Source organism: Pectinophora gossypiella, chromosome Z (genome assembly GCF_024362695.1).
Source record: "Pectinophora gossypiella chromosome Z, ilPecGoss1.1, whole genome shotgun sequence".
NCBI classification, from domain to species: Eukaryota; Metazoa; Arthropoda; class Insecta; order Lepidoptera; family Gelechiidae; genus Pectinophora; species Pectinophora gossypiella.
The window spans coordinates 4,043,212-4,066,695 of record NC_065433.1 but is presented as its reverse complement, the minus strand read 5'-3'; the positions used below and the strand labels follow the sequence as shown (position 1 = coordinate 4,066,695).

At 39.8% G+C, this 23,484-nt stretch overlaps 1 protein-coding gene across 10 annotated transcripts in view; it reads right to left on the bottom strand.

Moving 5' to 3' along the window:
- The window catches only part of LOC126380082 (glucose transporter type 1), a 148,973-nt gene that overhangs the window by 24,921 nt on the left and 100,568 nt on the right, over positions 1–23,484 (bottom strand). For 8 of the 10 annotated variants that reach the window (XM_050029298.1, XM_050029299.1, XM_050029296.1 and 5 more), the window contains 2 exons: positions 22,508–22,673; positions 15,914–16,051 (listed from right to left, as the gene is read on the bottom strand). In XM_050029298.1, the coding sequence (XP_049885255.1) occupies positions 15,914–16,051; positions 22,508–22,673 (304 nt within the window). Of the gene's footprint in view, positions 1–15,913; positions 16,052–21,817; positions 21,956–22,507; positions 22,674–23,484 lie in introns of those variants that run through there. The other 2 variants (XM_050029302.1, XM_050029301.1) reach the window with 2 other exon arrangements.

Here is a 23,484-nt window from a genome sequence, read left to right as displayed (position 1 = left end):
AGCAATATAATGAACCCAATTTAGGACTCTGTCGCACTAACATATTTGACATTTAGTGACACTTACAGTTCAATTTGCCAAAAAAGTTAATGTGACATGGTACATATTAATGCTCGTGACCGTATCCCGTTGGAAAAACCCTTGTAAGGTTGCGTGTTCGAAAACCAATGATTTTCGAAATTGTTATCGAATCCATATTTAAGTATTTATTTATTTATAAAAAAGGTACACCAACAGCTTATATAATAAAACATAAAATAAAAGTTACATCCTGATGTAACTTTTTTGTGTGCACCTATAATTATTATTAGTTACATAAGCCAATTATAGGTGCACACAACATTTGCAGTGTAAGACAGTGTAATCGTTTAGTGGATAACTAAATTATACAAATATAATTTGTATAATTGAACCATGTTTGAATCTTAAATCATTATCATGTGCTCAGATGAAGTCCACTACCCGAGGAATGCGGTACGAAGGTATGCGACCTAACCCGGATTGCGGGTTGTAGGCAGTCGCATCTGTAAAAAACTGGACCTGCCAAATCTTCAGGTTAGTAAGCGGACCCTGTGAATAACAAGTAATTGCTGTAGGTAAATTTCACTTGAAGACTAAGGCAATGATCATTGCCGCTGACATCATATCGTAAAAATCACATAAGCACCTTTTTGAAAAATCACATTCTGCCGTGACTTTGTTTAACGAAACCGCGATTCCAAAAAAGAATTCAAATCAAAAAATCAAATCAAATCATTTATTCGCATAGGAAAAAAATAAGATTAAAATAAAATAATAATAGGATTAAAATATTTATTCTTCAAAATTGGCTTACATATATAGAACATAAAAAAATAAATTACGTATTATGTAACTGGCTGTAAAACTATTCGGCATCACTAGCGTTTTGACCAATCACAGCGTTCGAGAGAGCGAAAAACGAAGACGCTCTGTCACTCTGTCCCTCACGGTGATTGGTCGATTCCTGCACATCTCCGCTCATCTCCGCACAGCTCCGCGTCTTAAGTCACGTAAAAAGAAAGCTGGTTGTGTTCTGATTAGGTATCATCTATCACGTTGGTCTAACATCTGTCCAACATACGTTAATCCTAAATCATGATTGCATGATTTAGGATTAAAACACAAATCGACCTTATTATTACTAGACTTAATAAGAATGTGGTCTATGGTGTGATCGTAGTATTTCCACGGTATTTCGTCCATCATCATACGACCCTACAAATAACGATCACAGTACAGTAATAATAAAGTCGACTTTTTTTTTAACAAAAAGTCGTGATTGACGAAAAATTGGTGGATAGGTGTAATACCTCTCTAACAGAACTCGGTGACGCGCGGGACTTGGTTCATTATGTACCTCTGACTACTCCTGTATGTATGTAGGTATTTGTGCCTCTGCGCACCATACTAGGGTTATTTAGGTATTGTTTATTATTTAATCACGCCTCTATCCCCAAAGGAGTAGGCAGAGTTGTATAGTATACCTACACATCCACTCCTCGCCAGCTTTGTTTAAAGGTGGTATTAATAAACTAATCTCAGCTGCGACTGCGACAGCGTGGCAAATTATTATTATTGGTCAGCGAAAATTTAGTATCGATCGCCATCGACTCGCAAAGAAGAAGAAGCTGCGACTGCCCTCAAGATCATGCTCAAGTGTTTTTATATGAGAACCGTCACATTGACATGATCTTAAGGCCCTTTCAAAGCTGTGATTGGTTTATTAATACCACCCTAAGTCTCTTGTAGTAGGGGGCGAATTTATTGCTATTGATTTTTTATTGTTTATTTCCCTTTCGGTTACTTGAGGGGAGGCCTGTGCCCAGCAGTGGAATCTATGTATTTATGCATGTATTATTTATATAATAAGTTTTTATTAAAAAAGTTCGGTGAGGTGCGGGTAATTAGTACCTACTTAGTCATCTTGCGATGGATGTACAATCAAAGAGCAAAAGTTCAGTCACTGGGTCCAGCTAATTATATGTAAACAGTGGTGAATTAAGAACCATTAGTTGTAATAATTATAAAATTTACTTTTTTGTAGGTGTTTTTTGTCTATTACAGAAACGACATGTAACCAGCGGGTTTAGCACCGTAAGCGCACGACTCTTTCTCGCCTCGACATACGTCACCCGTCACTCTCTCACATTACTGCACAGAAAGAGACAGACGATCTCTGTCGCGGCGAGAAAAAGTCGCGTGCTTACGGCGCTAGGCCCGTAGGAGGTCTTAAGTGCAACTAGTTAATTTATTACTTTGTAAGAAACTGATTGGACTTTTGCAGCTTATCGTACCTCTAGCTACCCCAATTGGCATATAGTCGGCTTATGTTATGTTGTAGGTTCGCATAAGGCCATGGTCTAGACCGTCTCTAAAAATAGTCCCTGTATTAATAGTTGTTGGCGGCAAGACAGTTTAATGTTCACAAGCAAACTTTACAAGCTCAGTCGGAAGACACTCGGTAAACAAAGGTAGTTTCCAACTAGTCACAGTTACATTTTACTAAACGTCGAAACACGAAATTACTATGGACTTTATATGAAAAACAACCTGTGACGTCATAGAAAGATTTGTCAAAATGTCGCACTCAGTATTACATTTTTCTTCATTAAAATCATTAATTAGTTAATAAATAGGAAACGGAAAACGTGTTTGGTCACCTTTCTGTCTTAAAATAGCCTCATTTGACATTTGTTTGCATTGCGCCATCATCATCATCATCATCAGCCCATTAACGTCCCCACTGCTGGGGCACGGGCCTTCCCTATGGATGGATAGGGAGATCGGGCCTTAAACCATCACGCGGGCTCAGTGCGGATTGATGGTTATTAACGACTGCTAATGCAGCCGGGACCAACGGCTTAACGTGCCTTCCGAAGCACGGAGGAGCTCGAGATGAAAACTTTTTTTTTTGTGGTCACCCATCCTATGACCGGCCTTTGCGAAAGTTGCTTTACTTCAACAATCGCAGACCGAGCGCGTTTACCGCTGCGCCACCGAGCTCCTCCAGATGAATAGCTTCGATGTGGCCATTTTAACCCCCCTGTCTTATTTAGTAATCAGAATTTCATAATTTATCTTTGACGTAGGAAAGTAAGCAAATTAGCAATATTTACCTGCTTGTTTATCTCTAGACGTAATTATTACTAATTATGTAGGTCTTATGGAATAAGGTTATGTTCAAATATAACATCAGGACTGTATCCCCAAAGGGGTAGGCAGAGGTTTCTCTCTTTATTTAAGAACTGCGCTCTTGTCGGTGGAATAATGGCCATTACTCCATAGATAGGGCGTGTAGAACGGTGGTTGCCCCAATCGCCTTCCGTTCCGCAGTACACCGACCAATTCCTCAATCGGTGATGTTCTAGCTAGAGCCCTACCAGAATCCATTTCCTCGGCCTCCAACCAGTACTGATGCCGCTGCTGCCCGGCATCAGGGGTGCGCTTTTGAAGTAGCGGCGCCTACTCGCTACGTCACAAAATCGTCATAGAACCTAAGTAGCATTTTATTAATCCTGTCGCTGTTTGGTCGGGGACTGCTTATTTTTATATTCGCAGCTTACCATCATATCTGATGGCCATTCCACTATACGCCACCTGTGGACCCCGTAGATGGGCTACAGCTCAGCCTACTACAAGGCAGGAGAGTTGTATAATAATATTAAGTATGTATACTTACACCCACACTTGGCCAGTTACGTTTAAGTCCCAAACCGAGCACAAACCCTGGGAACCACGTGATATCAAATTATCTATGATCTAAACTTGAATTCAAACTCCAAGACGAATTTAGTAGTACAGAGTCCGAGCTGAGATTCGAACCCGCGTCCCTACAATGTAACGTCACTCGTTCGCCGAACTGGTACATAGTATAAAACAAAGTCGCTTTTTCTGTCCCTATATCCCTATGTACGCTTAAATCTTTAAAACTACGCAACGGATTTTGATGCGGTTTTATTTAATAGATAGAGTGATTCAAGAGGAAGGTTTATATGTATAATAACATCCATTAAATAGTGGAGAAATACTGTTATTTTTGAGGTTTTTGATGTGATGTCGTAAATAATTAATTTTTTTCCTCAGCATTGCACCTGAGCGAAGCCGGGACGGGTCGCTAGTGTTGTATAATGCTTTGAAAACACAGTTTCTTTTAAACGTGACTTATTGTAAGTTTGCCTTGCAATGGCATTAGCTGGCCGGATGGAAACAGACTGTATATACGTATTATGAAAAATATAAATTGCTTTCTGAAAGAAGCCTCGGTTACTGGAAAAATAATAAAACTACGGTAAAGATAAAGTGAGTTAGCCGAGCGATGTGGTACAATCAGAGCAAATTGCACCCTGGCCCGAAGTTGCCTGTTGTAGTCGCAAGTAATATTATTAGGATAAAGAAATGTAGAAAATAATCTTTCAAAGATACGAGTAGCTATCAGAAGGGTCTGCACGGCACAGGCGCCGCGCGGTGCAAATTTTATCGAGGGCGTCGAGCTATCGACGCAGCGAATGTTATCTACGTAGACAGACGTTGAAATCAGACATCAGAGTCATGTATTCAACGTACTTACTTAATTATCATAGATGAACTTGTTGAAGGTGTTCATTATGGCTGAGGAGAAACTTCTAACTAACTTAACGTAACTGACGTAACTTTTTGAAACTAGTACAGCAGCGATTGATATCACATGATTTCCAAGATTGGTGCCCGGTTAATGGCAATAGGCTGCCCCCTATTAGATGATACTTAAACATAGCTGCCGAGAAGTGGATGTATTTGGGGTGCTAGTGACATCGTAACGAATACTGAGGGAGATGATTCAGCTCATTATTCTGAATTAATATCAAGTATTATTTTTTAATGGCATTAGCTACTTCGCCGGATGGAAACAGGCAGTATGTACGTATTATGAAAAATATAAATTACTTTCAGAAAGAAACTCATGTATATCTCTGCCTACCTTTTTTGTGATTCATGCGTGGTGCTTTGTTTAACTTTTATAAACTAGATGATGTTACTTTTTGACGTGACTTAGTGTAGATTTGCTGCATATGGTATTAACTACTTGGTTGGACAATGGTGAAACACTAGCGGATGGGTCTACACTACAACCATTAGTACTACCAGAAAATGTCTATGTAGAATTTCTTGTTGACTAGAGTTTCTAGTCTTGCTACAGGCCAGTGCTCGCTATCTACTGGTAGATCCTGCTGAACATGAGTTAAGTTAATGGGGTCTAAAAAGGCCAAATCGAAGCAATTGGGTAGTTTCCTAGGTCAAAGATAAATTATGAAATTCTGATTACTAAATAAAGACAGATCTAAAGGTGACAAAAACTGTTTTTCTTTTTCTAATTAACTTATTTAAGAAAAACTTAATAATAAGTGCGACGTTTTATCACGTTTTCTATGACGTCACAGGTTGCTTTTCCATACAAATTCCGTAGTAATTTCGTGTTTTGACGTTTGGTCAAATGTAAATCGTAACTGATGTCAAATGTAACTGATTTGACAAGTTGGAAACTACCCTATTCGTCTAAACAGGAATATTGCAATTTGACATTTGCACAAATAAAATTAAGTGCGCAGTGGTGCTAATTCCTGTAAATACCATCTAATTTTATTTTAAGTTATATCTGTCATTTTCTTATCCGCCGAAAAGGAAAGGGACGGGTAATCGACAAGCATAAAATTTATGGAACACACGTCAATTTTAAGCACAAATCTAAACCAACAGTCTAAAAATTTTACATTCGTCAATAACCCGACACAGTTAAGTAGACAGCACGTCAAACGGATTGCATACCAGCGACGTATCTTTTGATTCGCCCGGGTTATTCATTCATTTACTTATTCTTCCTAAAATTAAGAGCTGTGAATCATCCGTCCCTTTCCTTTTCGACGGATATGAAAATGACGGATATAACTTAAAATAAAATTAGGCGGTGTCTGCAGGAATCGGGGCCAGTATCTACAAATGTCAAATAGCGATATTGCTTTACCTATTAGTTGAATTGTTTGGATGTGGCCCTTTTAACCCCCCCTGTAGTGTAGTAGTTCAGGTGGGGTTTCTCGGATGGCGGCACTGTTCCCCAAACGATGAAACATCTTACATCGTGTCCTGCGTGCCCGAACACCTGCACGCAGGAGGATCTGATGAGCGCTGCAGATAGTGCCATACTTGTTGCCAAGTTTTGGACCGATACTATTTAATTTGCCATCGACACGATAAGAAGAAGACCCCCCCCCCCCCCTTTTAGCCCTGAACTCCTGATTCTACTGTTACATTAAGCTTGTTTCAGAAACAATGTTTTGCTAAACAGTTTCTAGTCAGTGCGCTCCTGTGGTTCACCGACTTGCTTCTCAAACAGGCGGTGCCGGTTCGAAGTTGTTAATTTACCTTAAGTACAGTCACGAGTACTAATATGTATACACTTTGATACCATGTCACATTAACTTTTTTGACAAATTAAACCGTAAGTCTCATTGAATGTCAATAAATATGATAATGCGACAGGGTTCTAAAGTGGGTAGGACTAACACAGTTTGGCTCGACCAATATAGACGGCGATACGGCCCACCACCTATCACGTTGGTCTAACAGAAAGCTTGGTGTGGTTTGGGTTACTTAGTTCACCTTGAGATGGATGTACCTTTGACTACCCAAATTGGGATATAGTCGAGAAATTATGTTATGTTAAAGACGTTGTTACTGCTATAAAGAAGTCCCGAGGGCCGCGGCGCTACTGTCGCAGATTCTGCATAGAATTATTATGACTTGTCAAGTTAGTTTCATTAAAATCCGCCGACTTCTTTCGTGGCGCGAAATACTATTTCAAACCTAGTGTTCTGTACTAACATTGTGTTTGTTTACAATTGGTGTCCTAGAGACTATAATATAGCTTTCATCCGTATATTTCCTATTGGAGTAGGCAGAGACTACGAAACTTTACTTACTAAGTACTATTATATTCAGGAGAAGTCCTGAAAAGCCGCTTTCACTTCTTCCACTGTCACCAAAATCTTTATAGATACTTACGCGGTTGAGAACGCACCGAATTTGGAAAAGTGGGAGGGAACACAAATAAAATAGAATACATTTTATTCCCAAGACAGTGAATATAACAAAAGTACTTACATCAATTAAGATTCACAATTTATGACTAGAAGCTAACACTAGGTACTATTTCTAGACTGAATAGGGTCCTACTAGATTAGTACTAGACTGAAGAAGAATGCTAGAGAAGGCGAATGTAGTGTATTGTAAATAAGTCAAAGAACTGGCCCTACTTCTTCTATTACTGAGCTAAGTAGGTAATAAAATGTAAGTACGTTTTAAAAGTACTTAAAGAATATTCTTAAAACAATATTGTTAGGTATTCATTATTCATCACTAGGTAATTTACGAGCAGCATTCTCCATGTTACTTTTAAAACACCATGCTACTTTTATTATTTTTGGGTTTGGATAACCAACCTCATCAACCCTGACGTCAGGGTTATTATAGAGCCGCCAAAGGCATCTGATATGGCTCATCAGTAACGACTATTAACTTGCATCAGTAAGTAGTAACCGGAACCAAAGGCTTAACGACAACGGCCTTGATAGACAATAATGGAGAATGTTGTACCGACGAGACCGTGGCCCTTAAATTGATGATGATCAACTAACATTACCCAGGGAAATGGGTCTGAGTGACCATATTGTTGCGAAGAGTACACTATGAGTACTCCTAGCAACACTGATATTCTGTCAGTACCAAAGTTACAATTAGTATGTAAGAAATGCAAAAAATTAAGTGCCAACAAAAATTGTCTTGACTTTACAGAACAAAGACGATAACAAAATATCATAAACTCACTACTACATTTCAATAGGCTATTTGAAAACCTAGTCGAATAAGTTACTTTTTACGGAACGTCAAAACACGAAATTACTATGGAATTTGTATGGAAAAGCAACCTATGACGTCATGAAAAACGTGATAAAACGTCGCACTTATTGTTTAAGATATTCGTAAATAAGTTAATTAGAAACAGATAAACATTTTTGTCACCTTTAGATCTGTCTTTATTTAGTGATCAGAATTTCCTAATTTAACTTTTGGAGTTTGTATGGAAATACTGTCCTCTGACGTCATCAAAAAAAGCGTTACTTAATTCATAAATAAAATTCGAAAATAAATCGGAAACTAAAATGAGATTGACTTTCGATCAAATGCTAATGGCTTCTAATGCTACATTAGCATTTCATAATTTATCTTAGACCCTTATATCCAACGCAAGATGAACAAAGTACCCACACTTCACCGAGATTCTCTGTTAGACCAACGTGGTATAACGTGATAGGTGGTGAGCCGTATCGCCTACAAAATACGTGATTTTCTTCTTATCGTGTGGATTGTGACGTGGAATACCAGCCTCAAGAGCCCTGACATAGCTCAAAATACGAGATGAAAATCGATAGTATGCCAAGGGGTTAAATCATAACTGTAAAAAAATATAATAAGCAAAGGAAATAGTTGTCCTAATAGAGATAGGTACATTTATGATATTTATAATTTTACTTTGGCCAATAAGCGCGGGGTTATCAAATATTTAACGGGTAGTTAGTCTGGAGGGCAGCTTACGAGTATAATTAGCATTTGACAAATTTGAACTAGGTCGCGTCTCTAGCATGCCAATTAATTTTACTAGGTTATCCCGACTGCTTTTAGGACTTGATATTAAAAATAAATTAGTGTCACGTCGAAAAAATTGACAGATTCTGAATTCAAAAACACTTAAACAAAGGACGATGAGTCAAAACGTCCCCCTTCATCAACAGATTCCAGACATAATATCTCATTCGAAGCGTCTTAGTGAGTTGATATTTTTGTTCCTCGGGCGACTTTCTCGAAAAACGCGGGATTTAGCCGGAATTCGGGTTTTTAACACTTTCAAGGATAGAACGTCTACGGACGTTCCAAATCCAAAGTGTCGTACTACCTATTATGAACCATCAATGACCCATGATCTCTGTCCGTGAAAGGGTTAAGTACGATCTTGGGTACCGCCTGGTACAAAAGTGTTTCAACCAATTTAGATTTTGGGCAAACCATTTTTTTTTATTTTATATCTAAATCCCATGGAATTTGAAATTAGAACTAATTGGTAATCTTTTTAAAGATACAAATGAAATACAATAAATTACCTGTTGGAAGGAGGGGACGGCTCACATACAATTACGGCCATAGTCCTTTATCATGGATTATAACGAGTCGTAACACACTTCACAGCTTTGTCAAGCATACTGTTTTTTGACGGAACTATCTCAATATTTTGTCCATTTTCTTCGAACGAACTTTGCTTCTTTGACCCGAAAAAAGCTAGATAACGCTGACACTCCATCCCCCTGCTGGTTTAAGGTCTTGGACAGGGCCATTCCATCTTTCAGATCAGACAATAACATTATAGATATTATTAATAACCTAAACAAACCTTTGACATAAGTATATTAATATAATACCTTTTGGTCACTACTCTGATGTAAATACGTAGTCGTAACATGAGTCATGTCAGGGGCCGTTGGCGGCTTAATAGTAACCCTGACAACAGGGTTGATGAAATTGGTAATCCATCCCGTAATTCACACGGTAGAAGAGAGACCTTTGCTTGTAAGCTATTAAATGCTTGTGAAACGTGTGATTACAAGTACTTAGTGCAGCGAACGTTCACCAAATCAGAGTAGCGGCAAATTGAGCCGCCACGATTAGGTAACCACAACATTTTTGATAACTTCTCAATCCGTCGAACCAAAAACAATTTATGGCAGCGTGTGCTTTTTTTGTTGTGTCTTATTGTTGATTTTCCGCAGATGGCATTAACTACTGGCCGGACAAATGGGGAGCGCTGAAGGCTCTCACCCAGTACAACGTTTACGACAACAGGCCTGAGGGTGCCCAGTTGGACGCGAACCTCGGCTCAGGGCGTCGTCTGAGAGGAAAAATAATTGAAAGAATTAATCGACCCTAGCGGGTCGATAGCGATAAGCGCTGATTGAGGGAAATCGTCAACCACGCGGCAGGGTCGGTATCGGGGCAGCGTGTGCAAAACCACTGACATACTATAAACAAATGGATTCACAGTCGCTAAGGACAGTTTCTAAAAAAGTGACCGAACCGTGTTATAAATTCTTATCCTCGAATTAAAATGTTATAAGTAGTTGTTAAAATAAAGAGCAATATCGGTTATACAGCGTTGACATTATGCCGTTGTTGTTGTTGTTGTTAACACGCCGTTGCTTGGTGACAAGATGCACCGCGGATGCTTTTTTACAGATTGGTGGTCTAATTACAGTTTGGTGGCACGATAAGCCATTGGTCCCGGCTATTAGCCGTAAAAACACCTCCACCAACGCGCATTGGAGCAGCGTGGTGGAGTATGCTCCATACCCCCTCCGGTTGATTGAGGGGAGGCCTGTGCCCAGCAGTGGTAGTCTAATTGTTTTCACGCCTATACGAGGTCAATGTCAAACCTAAATTTATTTTGAACGGAAAAATATTTATTTGTCGGCGGAGTTGGTTGTGGAATTCAAAATGTAGCCGATTCGGTACTTTAATCCAGGCTCGCGTAATGACGTTGCAACCCGGAGGCTGGTTGAAGAGCAGACATTAGTATTGGTATTACGCGAGATATGCAGAACACTTGGTCCGCAATAATGTTGTATGTGCGGGTAGCTAAGTGCAATCACTGCGTTGAAAGCGATCCAATTTTGTAACGTTAGTTTCATACCTCCTGTGCTCACTCCCATCGTGTGGGTGGTGAGGTGGATTACAAACCTCATCAACCCTGCTGTTAGGGTTATTAGTGAGCCGCCAAAGGCCCCTGACATGGCTCATGTAACGTCTACGTACTCACATCAGTAGTAACCGGGATCATCTTACTTTCGGACAATCAAGTGATCAGTCTGCAATGTCCTAATAAACCAGGGCCGCACCGGGATTCGAACCCGAGACCTCTGGATCGTGAGCCCGACGCTTAACCACTGGACCACAGAGGCCTCACTGTGATATAGTAGTACTTCCAGTAGGCAGGGTGTCTTTGCCAAGTTATATCAACCCGCAGGTTGCGTTGTACCAAAGGCCAAGGAGATGGAGGGGCGCGCGACCCGCGACCCTGTCAGCGTATACTTCGGATAATCGCTTGTGGAACGTCTTTTCCTATCCTCCTTTCCATACTTACAGGTAGGTACAGTCACCGTAGTCCTGTGGTACATCGGCTTGCTTCTCAATCGGAGTACCTACACGGTGAAAGAGTCGCGGGCGGAACGCTAGCACCTCCTTCCCCCCCTCCTCCCTCTGGTACAAAGCAACCAGCGGGTTGATCTAACTTGGCATAGACACCAATTGAACCAATGAGTTATGAAATTTATTTTCAGTGCAGTTTTCACTTACACAATTGTCTCGGCAATTGTAGACGGCGATACGGCTCACCACCACGTTGGTCTAACAGAAAGCTCGATGTGTGTGGTACTTAGTTCATGCGATGGGTTTACCTCTGACTACCCCATTGAGATGTAAACGTGAGCTTATATTATGTTCCTGTGCTTCGCTTTACTTGCATTATGAAATTTTAAGATTAGAGTGGCTAGATTTGGGCACGTTAGTCTTATCGTAATAACAAATATTGAATCCTCAGTGATTGTGACTCGTTTCGTCAGCGTTGTTACTGATAAGAAGAATACAAATACCCCTCAGAATACCTATCAGCGTCGTGGCTCATACCGTGGCTTAATGTAAGTGTAGTCCATTTATTGAGGAGGAGATGACCACTACCATATGGTCGTTACCAGCGTCTTAGGGTAGTTTCCAACTAGTCAAATCAGTTACTTTTTAATAAACGTCAAAACACGAAATTACACAAAAAGCAACCTGTGACGTCATAGAAAAAGTGACCAAATGTCGCACTTATTATTACATTTTTCTTTATTCGAATATATAGGAAAAAGAAAACGTTTTTGTCACCATCAGGTCTGTCTTTATTTAGTAAGTAATCAGAACTTCATAATCTATCTTTGACCTAGGAAACTACCCAAGTATCATTTTGTGTAAGTAAGCATAGACTTAGAATTTATATCCTAAATCTGTGTGTGCCGTGCCTTTATAATAAAAATAATATGTCTTTCTTTCTATAGAGACTCATCAGTCGAAATCAAAACAATGCAAATAAAGCTATGAATGAAATACAAGAATTTTGCACTGAGTACGTGAGCAGAAATTCAAATGAGGTGCATTGAAAAGTCTACACGTTGTATTTCGGTTCCATATTGTGGTCCACTTAGCTTATTATTTCCCCGTATATGTGGGACGTTGTGGCGCTAAATGGAATCTAGTTTCCAGAGCAAATTTAATAGCTACGGTGTGCTAGGGTGCATATTACTACTGTCATGTACCGGAAAAAGTTACCGTTATGGTAATATAAGACAGTGGGCATAGGTACTACCCCGGCTAAGCCAATCAGTTTCGACTCCAGTTTTCCATACAGTTTGCGTAGTTTGCAGTCTGCATACTAATATAGAACGTCAGTGAAGCTCTAGGTACATAAAAGTAAGCTAAATGATAACCTAGTCAAAGCGAAAATTTTACTTGGAATTTGTGTGGAACACGCAGTTGTACAGACGTAGTAAATGTTAGTTAAGAGCACACAAACATTCTAACGTTGGAAATTTCAAGGCTAGAGTAAACCTGTATATCAGTATGCGTATCCTACTGTAATTCATAATCATTATCACCTAACCTTAAGATTTGACAAGTCCAGTTTTTTTGCAGAAACGACTGCCTGTCTGACCTTCCAATCCGAAGGGAAAGCAGCCCAATACAGGTTTAGGTCATATACTTACCTTTGAAACACATTTCTCGGGTATGTGGGCTTCTTCACGATGTTTTCCTTCACCGCTTTTGCACCATGGTGCTTCCCCACAATACGTACCTAATATCGTCACTTACCGCTACAGGCACTAGAATTTATATTGCTATAGGTGAGATATCTCAAACCTATCTGTATAAATAGTAATTAAAATACAAATGTGTAAGTATTACTTGTATGTTAAACTGAAGCTGGCCTGATCTATGTAATCGAATTTGTAATTAAATCAAAATCAAATTGTATGTATTAGGTATTCTTTATTTCACAACATTTAAAATACACACATGATTACAGCAAAATCTAATCGAATTCAAAATTCGAAATTGAGAAGAATAATATGTAAGTACAATTATAATAACACACATATTAATCTATTCTTCTATCAAATTATACACTACCATGGAAGAAAGAAGGACAATAGTACAGGTACTTATGTCATATGGTGCCCTACAGCGAGCAATCGCCTATAATGTAACGTTACAAAAGCGAACAGACGGCTGAGAGCCTCGTATCCACTGGGCAACATTGGTGCGCAAAATATCGTTCAACATGTAGCCAGCCCAACAGCGAGGCGTAACGGTGCGCAACATCTTTGTCAATAGACATTCAGTTATTAGCAACGTCGCACAACAACGAGCACCGTTGCGCGACGCTGTTCAACATGTCGAACATCACGTGTTGCGCCTCTATTGTTGCCTTGTGGATACTCCGCTTTACACAACTCAGCCATGCGCAACCTGTGCTCATAATTCTCTTGTGATTGTAATGTGATACTGGCAAAAGAAAGTTCGCTAGTGAAGGAGCATCCTTATAAAGACAGCGTTGCCAGTTTTTTTTTCTGCCAAAGCGGAATTATAAATGTTTTTCTACTTTAATCACTATTTAAACGTTCACCTACGTTATACATAAAACACGTCCCACTGCTGGGCACAGGATTCCCCTCAATCATCCAGAGGGGATATGGAGCAGACTCCACTAAGCTGCACCACTGCGGGTTGGTGGAGGTGTTTTACGGCTAATAGCCGAGACCAACGGCTTTACGTGTCCTCCGAAGTACGGAGTCATCTTACATTTTCGGTCAATCAAGCGATTCAAGCCCGAAATGTCCTTACCAAACAAAGGACAGTCTCATAAAATGATTTCGAGAGTGGGTCACTCGGGGTTTGGGGAGCGAGCCTGTGAGCCCAACGAAACGTGATTAAAAAGGATTTACCCAAGGACTCCCCAGCAAACCGCAGGAGCGTACAAGAGTGAGAAGGTACACATAGCAGCTGTGTAGAATAAAAATAATGTCATTGGGTCTGAAACTCAGTGAAAGGCAAGCTATCATAGCTTCAGAGCTCTCCCAACTAACATAACATCACGTCTGTATCCCCGAAGGGGTAGGAAGTGTAAACTATATAAACCCACTCCGATAGCTATGTTCAAGTCCCTTGTAATAGGGGGCGAGCCTATTGCTTCTTCTTCTTCTATCGTGTGGGTTGTGAGGTGAATTACCAACCTCATCAACCCAGTGTCAGGGTTATTATTGAGCGGCCAAAGGCCCCTGACATGGCTCATGTAACGACTACTTACTTACATCAGTAAGTAGTAGCCGGGACCAGCTTAACGTGCCTTCCCAAGCACGGATCATCTTACTTTTTGGACAATCAGGTGATCAGCCTGTTATGTCTTAAGGGATCACAGAGTGATTTCTGTGATATGTCCCCACCCGGACTCGAACCCGGGACCTCCGGATCGTGAGCCCAACGCTCAACCACTAGACCACGGAGGCCGTTAGCTATTACCCGAGCACAAATCCTGGAAACCACGTGATATCAATTATCTATGATCTAAACATGAATTCAAACTCACAAAGGTGAATTCAGTGGTTTAGAGCCTGAGCCAGGATTCGAACCCGCGACACGTAAGTCACGCGTTCTCTGAACAGGGCTATCACGGATTCTTCCAACTAACTTAATTGAAAAGTTATCAATAAAGTTAAAAATAGAATCAAAATTCGCTACAATTATGGTGACAGCTATTCGAAATCAGAGACTTATAAAGAAATGACAATGACAATATAATTGATACGTAAATATGTGTATCTTGCGTGTACCTTGCTTGTACCTTAAGTGTCCATTGCGTGTACCTTGTGTCTCTTGCGTGTACCTTGTGTGTCCCATGCGTGTACCTTGTGTGTCTCTGGCGTGTACCTCGTGTGTCCCTTATGTGTCAATTGCGTGTATCTTGTGTGACTCTTGCGTGTATCTTGTGTGTCTCTTGCGAGTACCTCATGAGTGCCTTGCTTGTCTCTTGTGTGTATCCCTTGCGTGAACCTTGTGTGTCCCTAACGTGCACCTTGTGTGTCTCTTGCTTGTATCTCGTGTATCAATTGCGTGTATCTTGTGTGTCTCTTGCGTGTACCTTGTGTGTCAATTGCGTGTATCTTGTGTGTCTCTTGCGTGTACCTTGTGTGTCCCTTGCGTATACCTTCAGTGTCCTTTGCTTATACTTTGCGTGTACAACAATTATCGCGGAAAGTTAATATTTTTTTTTTAAATACGGTAACATTTACTGTGAGACGAATATACATCAATGTGTGGACGTAAGTAGCGTTGAACATTATTTTATAAAAAACGTCCGACTATGTCCCGGCGCAAGAGCATACAATATTTATAAATATTACACAAGTGACATAATATAAACTAGAAATAATCATTTATACTACGCTACTACTACGACTATTTATTAAGCATAAATATGTACTTACTTAATCCCTATTCTACAATAAGTACTTATGTAAAACTGCTGTGTTCATACGAATTAATTATGTAATCTCCTTCGAATATGAAATTTAATTAAAGGGTTAGGTTAAGCAGACGCTAAACTTTTATAAATATACAGACAAAATAATATAATTATACAGATAGAGCAAAAATATGTTTTAATTTTGAGAAAAAATCAACTTATTTTATCGCGTTTGCGTGAACATTTTTGATTCTGTCTTACCTGTTCGAGTAGGCGCAGTTTCCTTCGCTGTGAGTGTTCTTCGAGCCTGTCCACGTATTCCCTCAACTCTTCAATCTCGTCCTTCACCTGCTGCACTGTGTCCAATTCTTGTTTGATGGCAACCATGTCACGTTTCACCTGTGAACGATTCTTTTAGGCAGTGTCCTCATCAGGCTCATAGTTAGCGGCTGACTGTTTGCCTCTTGTTCGCCTCCTTATATATTTTAAATGGAATATCCATACAGTGCGTACTGTACGCAGTTTGCGGCGATTCGCTTCGCGACTCAATAAGTGAGCGGCTGAGTCGCACCTTTTTGCATTAACTACTTGGCTAGACAAATGGGGAGCGCTGAGGGCTCTCACCTGGTGCAAAATTTAAGACAACAAGCCTGAGAGTGCCCAGTAGGGCGCGAACCTCGGCTCAGAGCGACGTCTGAGAGGATTACACTTCAAAGATTTAATCAACCCTAGTGGGTTGATAGCGGCAAGCGCTGAATGAACCACGCCGGCGCGGCGGGTTCTGAAACCGCGGGGCGGGTTGTTTTTTGTCACGTAATCAGGTCGTCGGGATTATTACGTATGACGGGCGCCGATATTTTTCAGTACCGTTTCTAAGCGGGATTTATTACAAAGATGCGCGCGGTTGGCGACATAGTTACCTCACTACGCCGAAAATACTGGAGCTTCACGGCTTATACGCTACAGTTCGCCGCTCACTTAATTGAGACGCCGCTCTGAATCAGTCAGCGGACGGTCAGGCGCTAACTGTGAGCCTAATGGAGACTGGGTTGTAGTTTCCACAGGATTCAGGAATCGGTGGGGAGATAAGATCGAAATACTCGCGAAACCTTTTTACTTATAAGCTACGTAATGTTGTAGCAGTCGCTGTTGTCGAACACGGTAAGGATGACATTATTTAGCTATTCGTATTTTTGTTAAATTTCTTAATTAACCTGAACTCGGACGGAATCCTAACCCGTGGCTCTTTTCAAGCCAAGACTACGTAAGTTGCAAATGCTTCGATTTTACCACTGGCTGAGGTGTACTTCCATCGTGTGGGTTATGAGCAATCCTCGCAGAGGTAACAACGGAACTCAATTCGGTGTTAAGAACTTCATTTAACCTCGTAAGACCAGGATTTTCAGACACAACATTTAAACAATGATTTTTGAATTTTAAAAGGCATCTGGGCCTTACTACCTTAAATTGGATGATTATACACATCGAAACGTTTGCAACTTGCCAAGGTCTTGTAGGTGGGTTATATCGTTGCACCAATGAGGAACTTTTCAGGCTGCATTCACCAAAATTAATATAGATAGCGTTGTACAGCTTTAACGTGGTAATTACCTACTTTCTCGTTTCCCGGGTACACAATTATTCAAAAATACAATGTAATGGCAGAAGCATATATAAAAATAATTGTTGCTTGAAATTTGGATCACATTATGTACAGACTTATGTTGCTACCTATATTGCTTCTCTTTATTTTGATCAGAATAATAATGGAAAGATGTACCTAATTGTGCCGAGGTTTAATAAAAAGGGACATTTTTACCCAAAAACAAAGATAAAAGGGGCATATGTCTGTTATCCATGAAATTAGAAGGTTAAACGAAGAAAAATCTGTACAGCGCCATCTACATTGTTTTTGAGGAACGTGGCATGAAAAATCCCTCATTCGCAAAGGGAGTTGGAATTGCAAATCTCGCCCGAGTCCAGAAATTTTCGATCTTATCTTTTTTTGACTTCCCCAAATACGGGTACTTATAAGGGTGCTAAAAAGGAAAAACATGTCTGATGATAATTAATCTAACAATAATAATGATTCCATTAGACCAATTGCATCCGCCTTAATACAAAACAGAGATTAAAAATAATGTTGCTAAAGTTTATTTTAAGTTATAGTTACCTGTCATTTTCTTATCCGCCGAAAAGGAAAGGGACGGATGATTGACAGCTATTAATGGATAGCCCGGGCGAATCAAATGTGTATCCTTAACTTAATTCCGGCGGATTAAGGGCAACCTAAAATTTTAAAAGGGTTGTTTAAGATTTCTGCCTTAAATTGACGTGTGTTCCATATATTTTATGACGAATACCCGTCCCTATCCTTTTTAGCGCATAAGAAAATGACAGGTATAACTTAATATAAAATTTGATGATTTCCACAGTAATTACCAACATTATCAGGTTTAAAATATAGTCCGCACCACGAAAGGAGTACCGCAGCTGCGGCGCTAGTGTTGCAGATGATGCATAGAATTATTAAGTACTTATATAACTTTTTAATCCATAAAAATCCATGGAGTTCTTTCGTGATTCGGACTATATTTTAAACCTGGTATTATTTATCTGAAGTCTTCGTTTTCTAATAAGGCGATAAGTTATATTATTTAGTTTGACTGTTTGGAAAGAGACGGTGCTAGTTTTAGAACTGTAAAACTAAACTAAAATTAATAAGGCCCGTAAGAAAAAATAAGTAGATTCAATTAAATAGATGACATAGTTTTAATGTTTGACATGAATTGATGGTTTGACTCTAGAGTTCGAGCTGGTTGTTGATGTGATTTGGTCACGGAACAGAAGAAAGAGGTTGGAAGGGCCAAGTAAGCGCCAAACGCGCGCCATACAAGTATGAGCAAATAGTTCATACTTTTTTTTTGACGTGACTTATTGTAGATTTGCCACAGATGGCATTAACTACTTGGCCGGACAAATGGGGAGCGCTGAAGGCTCTCACCCGGTACAACGTTTAAGACAACAGGCCTGAGGGTGCCCAGTTGGGCGCGAACCTCGGCTCAGGGCGTCGTCTGAGAGGAAAAATATTTGAAAGAATTAATCAACCCTAGTGGGTCGATAGCGATAAGCGCTGAATGAGGGAAATCGTCGACCACGCTGGCGGGGTCGGTATTGGGGTCCTGAAATTCATACTACAACTTTGTAATCCATTCGTCCGCAAACTTCACGACGCACGGAGCTCCGCGATAGTATATTGTAAGCAGCGTTGCCAGATTTTTTTTTGCCAAGTCGGGATTTTGGAGCTTTTTGAGTGAAAAAAGCGGGATTCTATCGTCGAAAGGGAGACATAGTGAAAAAAACGTATATACTTAATAAAAAAATTGAATATTTATCTTTTAATTTGAGTTCAAATTACGTTTACATGACAATAGATAGCAAAAATATCCATAGAAAATGTATTTTAATAAAAATATGATATTTTTAATCAGATCCTACCCTATCGTTTAATAGTTGAGTCTTATTCGTCTTCTGAATAAAAAACACGGAAATCAAAATCAAAATTTCCAGTCCACACTTGTCTGTGTCATCCGCCCGCGCTTTCTCAGTACGTTCCACGCACGGAACTGAGTCTGTCCCGCGCGGGACATTACATTTTGATTTAAAAATCGGGACGTCCCGCCAAAATCGGGACGTCTGGCAACGATGATTATAAGGTATTTTTGTGTATTATGATCTGCAGGGCAATAAATCGAATATCGACTATCATGCAATGAGATCCATCCTTATCACAGGAAAGCTAAAAAAGTATGATCGGCTTAGTATTAAAAAAATGCTTTTGCATGTAGTATCGTACGAAGAGTAATGATAAAATGCGCCTATCACATTAAATGTACATTGGCGGTGAGGAGTTATGGTAGTAGTAAAAGAGAATTGAACTTGCGACATACATACATTACATACATATGTTCTCATACAAAATGCGCGTTAGAGCCGTTCCAACTTCTTTCTTCTATTCCGTGGGTTTTTAAGGAGAGCACTCAGGGGTCTGATTTCGGCTCAAACCATTGTCTGACTAGGTTGTAAAAGAGAGAAAGAGCTCAAGTGGGCTGATAAGAATAAGCGCTGATGGAATAACTTCGACCCGCCGGCGGGGTCGATATCGGGGAGCTACTCTGAAATTGCGCTGTTAATAGTGCTTGGGGGTTTAAAACGTCGTCTATTTTAAGAAATCTCGCTCTTATTAACCTTCAGGAATAGTTACCACCAATACCCTCGGGAATACTGGTTGTTTCGTTCACTGTACGTTCGTTCGTGTCAAAAATCAATCCTGAATTTTGGTTTTACTTTGCACTCGACTTTTATTCCTCATATTTTCACGTTGATTTATTACATATTTTTATTGTAAAAAAAAATAGCACAATACGCGTCTATTTGGTTTCGAAACCCAATTTGTGAAACGAAACGCTATTGTTTGAAAAACATGCACTTTTGTAGCCGCCGAAGCTTTTTTATTGTTTGGGTACAACGTTTGTAATTTGTCGTCATATTATTGTCTGAGAGACAAGTTGTTGTTGGGTTGGTCTCAGATTGTCTAGTAGCAATTTGACTAACTACTAATGTATTCAGAGACTATCGTATTCTGCTAAATGAAACAGTCCTGTACTACGGAAATGTAATTTTATACCATCGACTGAGGCCTACGTTAAAACCGACATCGTTAGCACTAGTTACTCAATTTGTTAGTCGGAAATGCGTGTTCCCAATTTGTAGCCTATCCCAGTTTACCTCCAGTCTACGAAACTTCGGTTTTAAGTAAAGCCTCATATCCACTAGGCAACAATAACGCGCAACACAACGCTCAACTGTACGGCAACGTTGCACAACAGCGCGCGACGTTGCCAGCTGAAGCGCAAGATGTCGCGCGTTTTTGTTTGTTACTTTGTTTTGACAGCAAGATCGTTAGTTGAGATTCAATTGTTGTCGAGTGGAGACGTGACGCGCAACAACACTAGTTCTTCTAGCGACTTGTTGTCGACGACAGACGTGTAGTAGATTCGTAGAGAGACAACGTTGTTAAAAAGCTCTGCGCTAACTTTCAACATGTTAGGCAAAATGTTGTGCGAAATGTCGCGCGCCAATTGTTGCCAAGTGAAAATGCGGCTTAAAGTGATTCAGAAACAATGCAATCATCGAGGAAAACAATAAGGTACTCACAGTCTTATAAAAACAACTTGTTTATAAAAAAGTTACAAACTGACTTTACGTACAATATAGTTGGTTGTATCCACAAAGAAATATAAACGATGTATCGTCATTAATGACAGAAAATTTCGCATGGACAGGAAGAGGGCCCGGTGGCGTAATGGTTAGCACGCTCGTCATGGCTTGACAATAGTTGTGATTTCAAGTCCCGTCCGAGTCAGATTATTTTAAATAAGTAATATTAAGTCAAGGAAATTCGAAGCTAACAACATTGCAAAGTATTTAAAGCCAGTAGGCCAACCAAAGCTGCTAAGCTGACATTGAATGAGTTGCCAAAACAATGGAAAGTTACAGCGTCAGACGGTGGGTGCTCTCTGCCCACATCACAAAGGACATAGCTTGAAGATGCTGCACTAAAGGAGACCTTTATTTAAGGCTAAGCACCGTAAGCACGCGACTCATTCTCGCCGCGAGTGACGGGTAATGTATGTCGAGGCGCGAAAGGGTCGCGCGCTTACGGTGCTAAGCCCGCAGTTCACGATGAACCTGACAATGACATTTATGATACGATTACGCTGATCATGACAAAACAAAAAAAAAGGAAAAAATTGAAAAGAGTTAAAATATTATGAGCTGAAATAATATACAAACTAAAACTCACATTGTCCTGGCCATATACGTACAACAATACTTTAATTATCAAACCATAAATTGCATAAAACCATTGATAGGTTTATTGTGCCAATACACGTTGATTGTATCAAAAGTGTACCAGTTAGAGAAAATTACTAGTAATTAAAGACACTGTTGAGTGTTCTAACTCTAATAATTATGGCTTATACCCTACCAATTTTTTCAATGGTAGGTACCTACCGTCGTTGTAAATTTAAAATCACGGTCGAAAAGGAGTGTCACGACGCTATACTATTTACCGATGCGAGCGCTCAAATGGGTACTTACCCGCAAATATTTGTGGTTTCGAACAATGATAGACCTCACGGCGTCCCTCTTCACTCTCTATGGCGCACCAGGGCGCCGCGGCTCACACTTTGGGAACCCCTGGCTTATACAGTGTTAGTTACTGTTTTCAGAGCATGTAGAGTTTGCAGGTCTCGCATTGGCCTATATAGTCATGAAAAGTGACTAAATCATATGGAAAATTTGGCGGCCTGATGATAATAAAGAATATTCTGTCGATGGAATTCGTGTAATAGAAATATTAACTGGCAAACAATTCGAAAGTAGCACTATTTAACCATTATAATGATGTTTGTATTAACGAGTTTGGTGATAAGGATGACTTTAATTATGATCAAAAATGTAAACGAAAAGTAAAAATTTACGAAATAAAAATAAAATTAACACAATGGCGGGCCCCGCGCTATTTCCCTGTATCACAATGGCCCTATGTAAATATAATTAATGCTAAAGAGTTTTAGAGATTTAAAGATTAAGTATACAAACTCCGGTGGAGCTAATCACCAGTAACTAATAATAAGGACACGTGACTAATATTAAAGTTAAAGAGAAGTGTCGATAATAGTGCTGGCGTCGAGAAGAATGACGGAATGCGGGTTAAAGATGATAATTGATGACGAGAAGGATAATGGTTGCTTTGGTGATGGATTGTTGACAATATTGGGCACTTACCTCGGACACTTCGCTCTGGCATGACTCGACGCTCTTGGTGAGTTCTTGCAGCTGCGTGCGGATCTCGCAGAGGGCCACTGTGGTCTCGAGCTGGCGGTCGCCGCGCTGCAGCTCATCCAACTTGGCAGTCAGGTTCATGCTCATCACGCTAACCTGTCTCTGAAGGCTGGAGACAAACGTCCTCTTTACCACCTCTGTCAATGGCCCTCGAATGCTAACGTGGACAAAGATCACAGCCTGACTTCATACGAGGAACAGAAAGGGTGATGCGCTCTATAAGTAATATTTCGTGTCCAATGTCCGTTTGTTTAATTTACAATTCAAATAAAGTTGGTCTACAGCAAAACTGTTAAGTTTTTGGAACCTTGATTCGTTATAATTGGAACTGCGCTGAGCTTTCATTGGAACAAACAGAAACGCTAATGGATATAATAGGTTTTGAAATTGGACAGTGGAGAACTATGAGCAGTTGTATAAGCCGAACGGATTAATTCTGTTGTTTCATTTATTTAAGTTTCACTTTTGAAAGGTTTTCAAATATAGTGACTTTTATACATATTATTATTATATGTAATATAAGTAATATAATAGTGATCATACCAATCCTAAGGAGCCAAGGTCGTAACCTTTGCATCATTTTTCGGAAGATCATCACAAAAAACAGCGCTTCACGTGGTCGGATAGTGTAAACTATTCCTTTTATTATTACTTATTATATTAAACATAGATGCTTTACCTATCGGATATTTGTTTTTCAATGTCACGCTAAAGTACAAAGCAGTTTTTGATGTTAGTGTAAAAAATGTTTCTCACAACTGCTACCCTGCCCTTTGATGAGAATAAGAAGGTTTTATTTGTAATCGGTCGACGCATTTGCTGTGTTCTATATTTGAATTTCAAAAATATATTTAAATATGGGTGTATGAGGGCCAGTATTGTCACTCAGAGGCTACCTCTGGATGGATTCCCAATGTGAG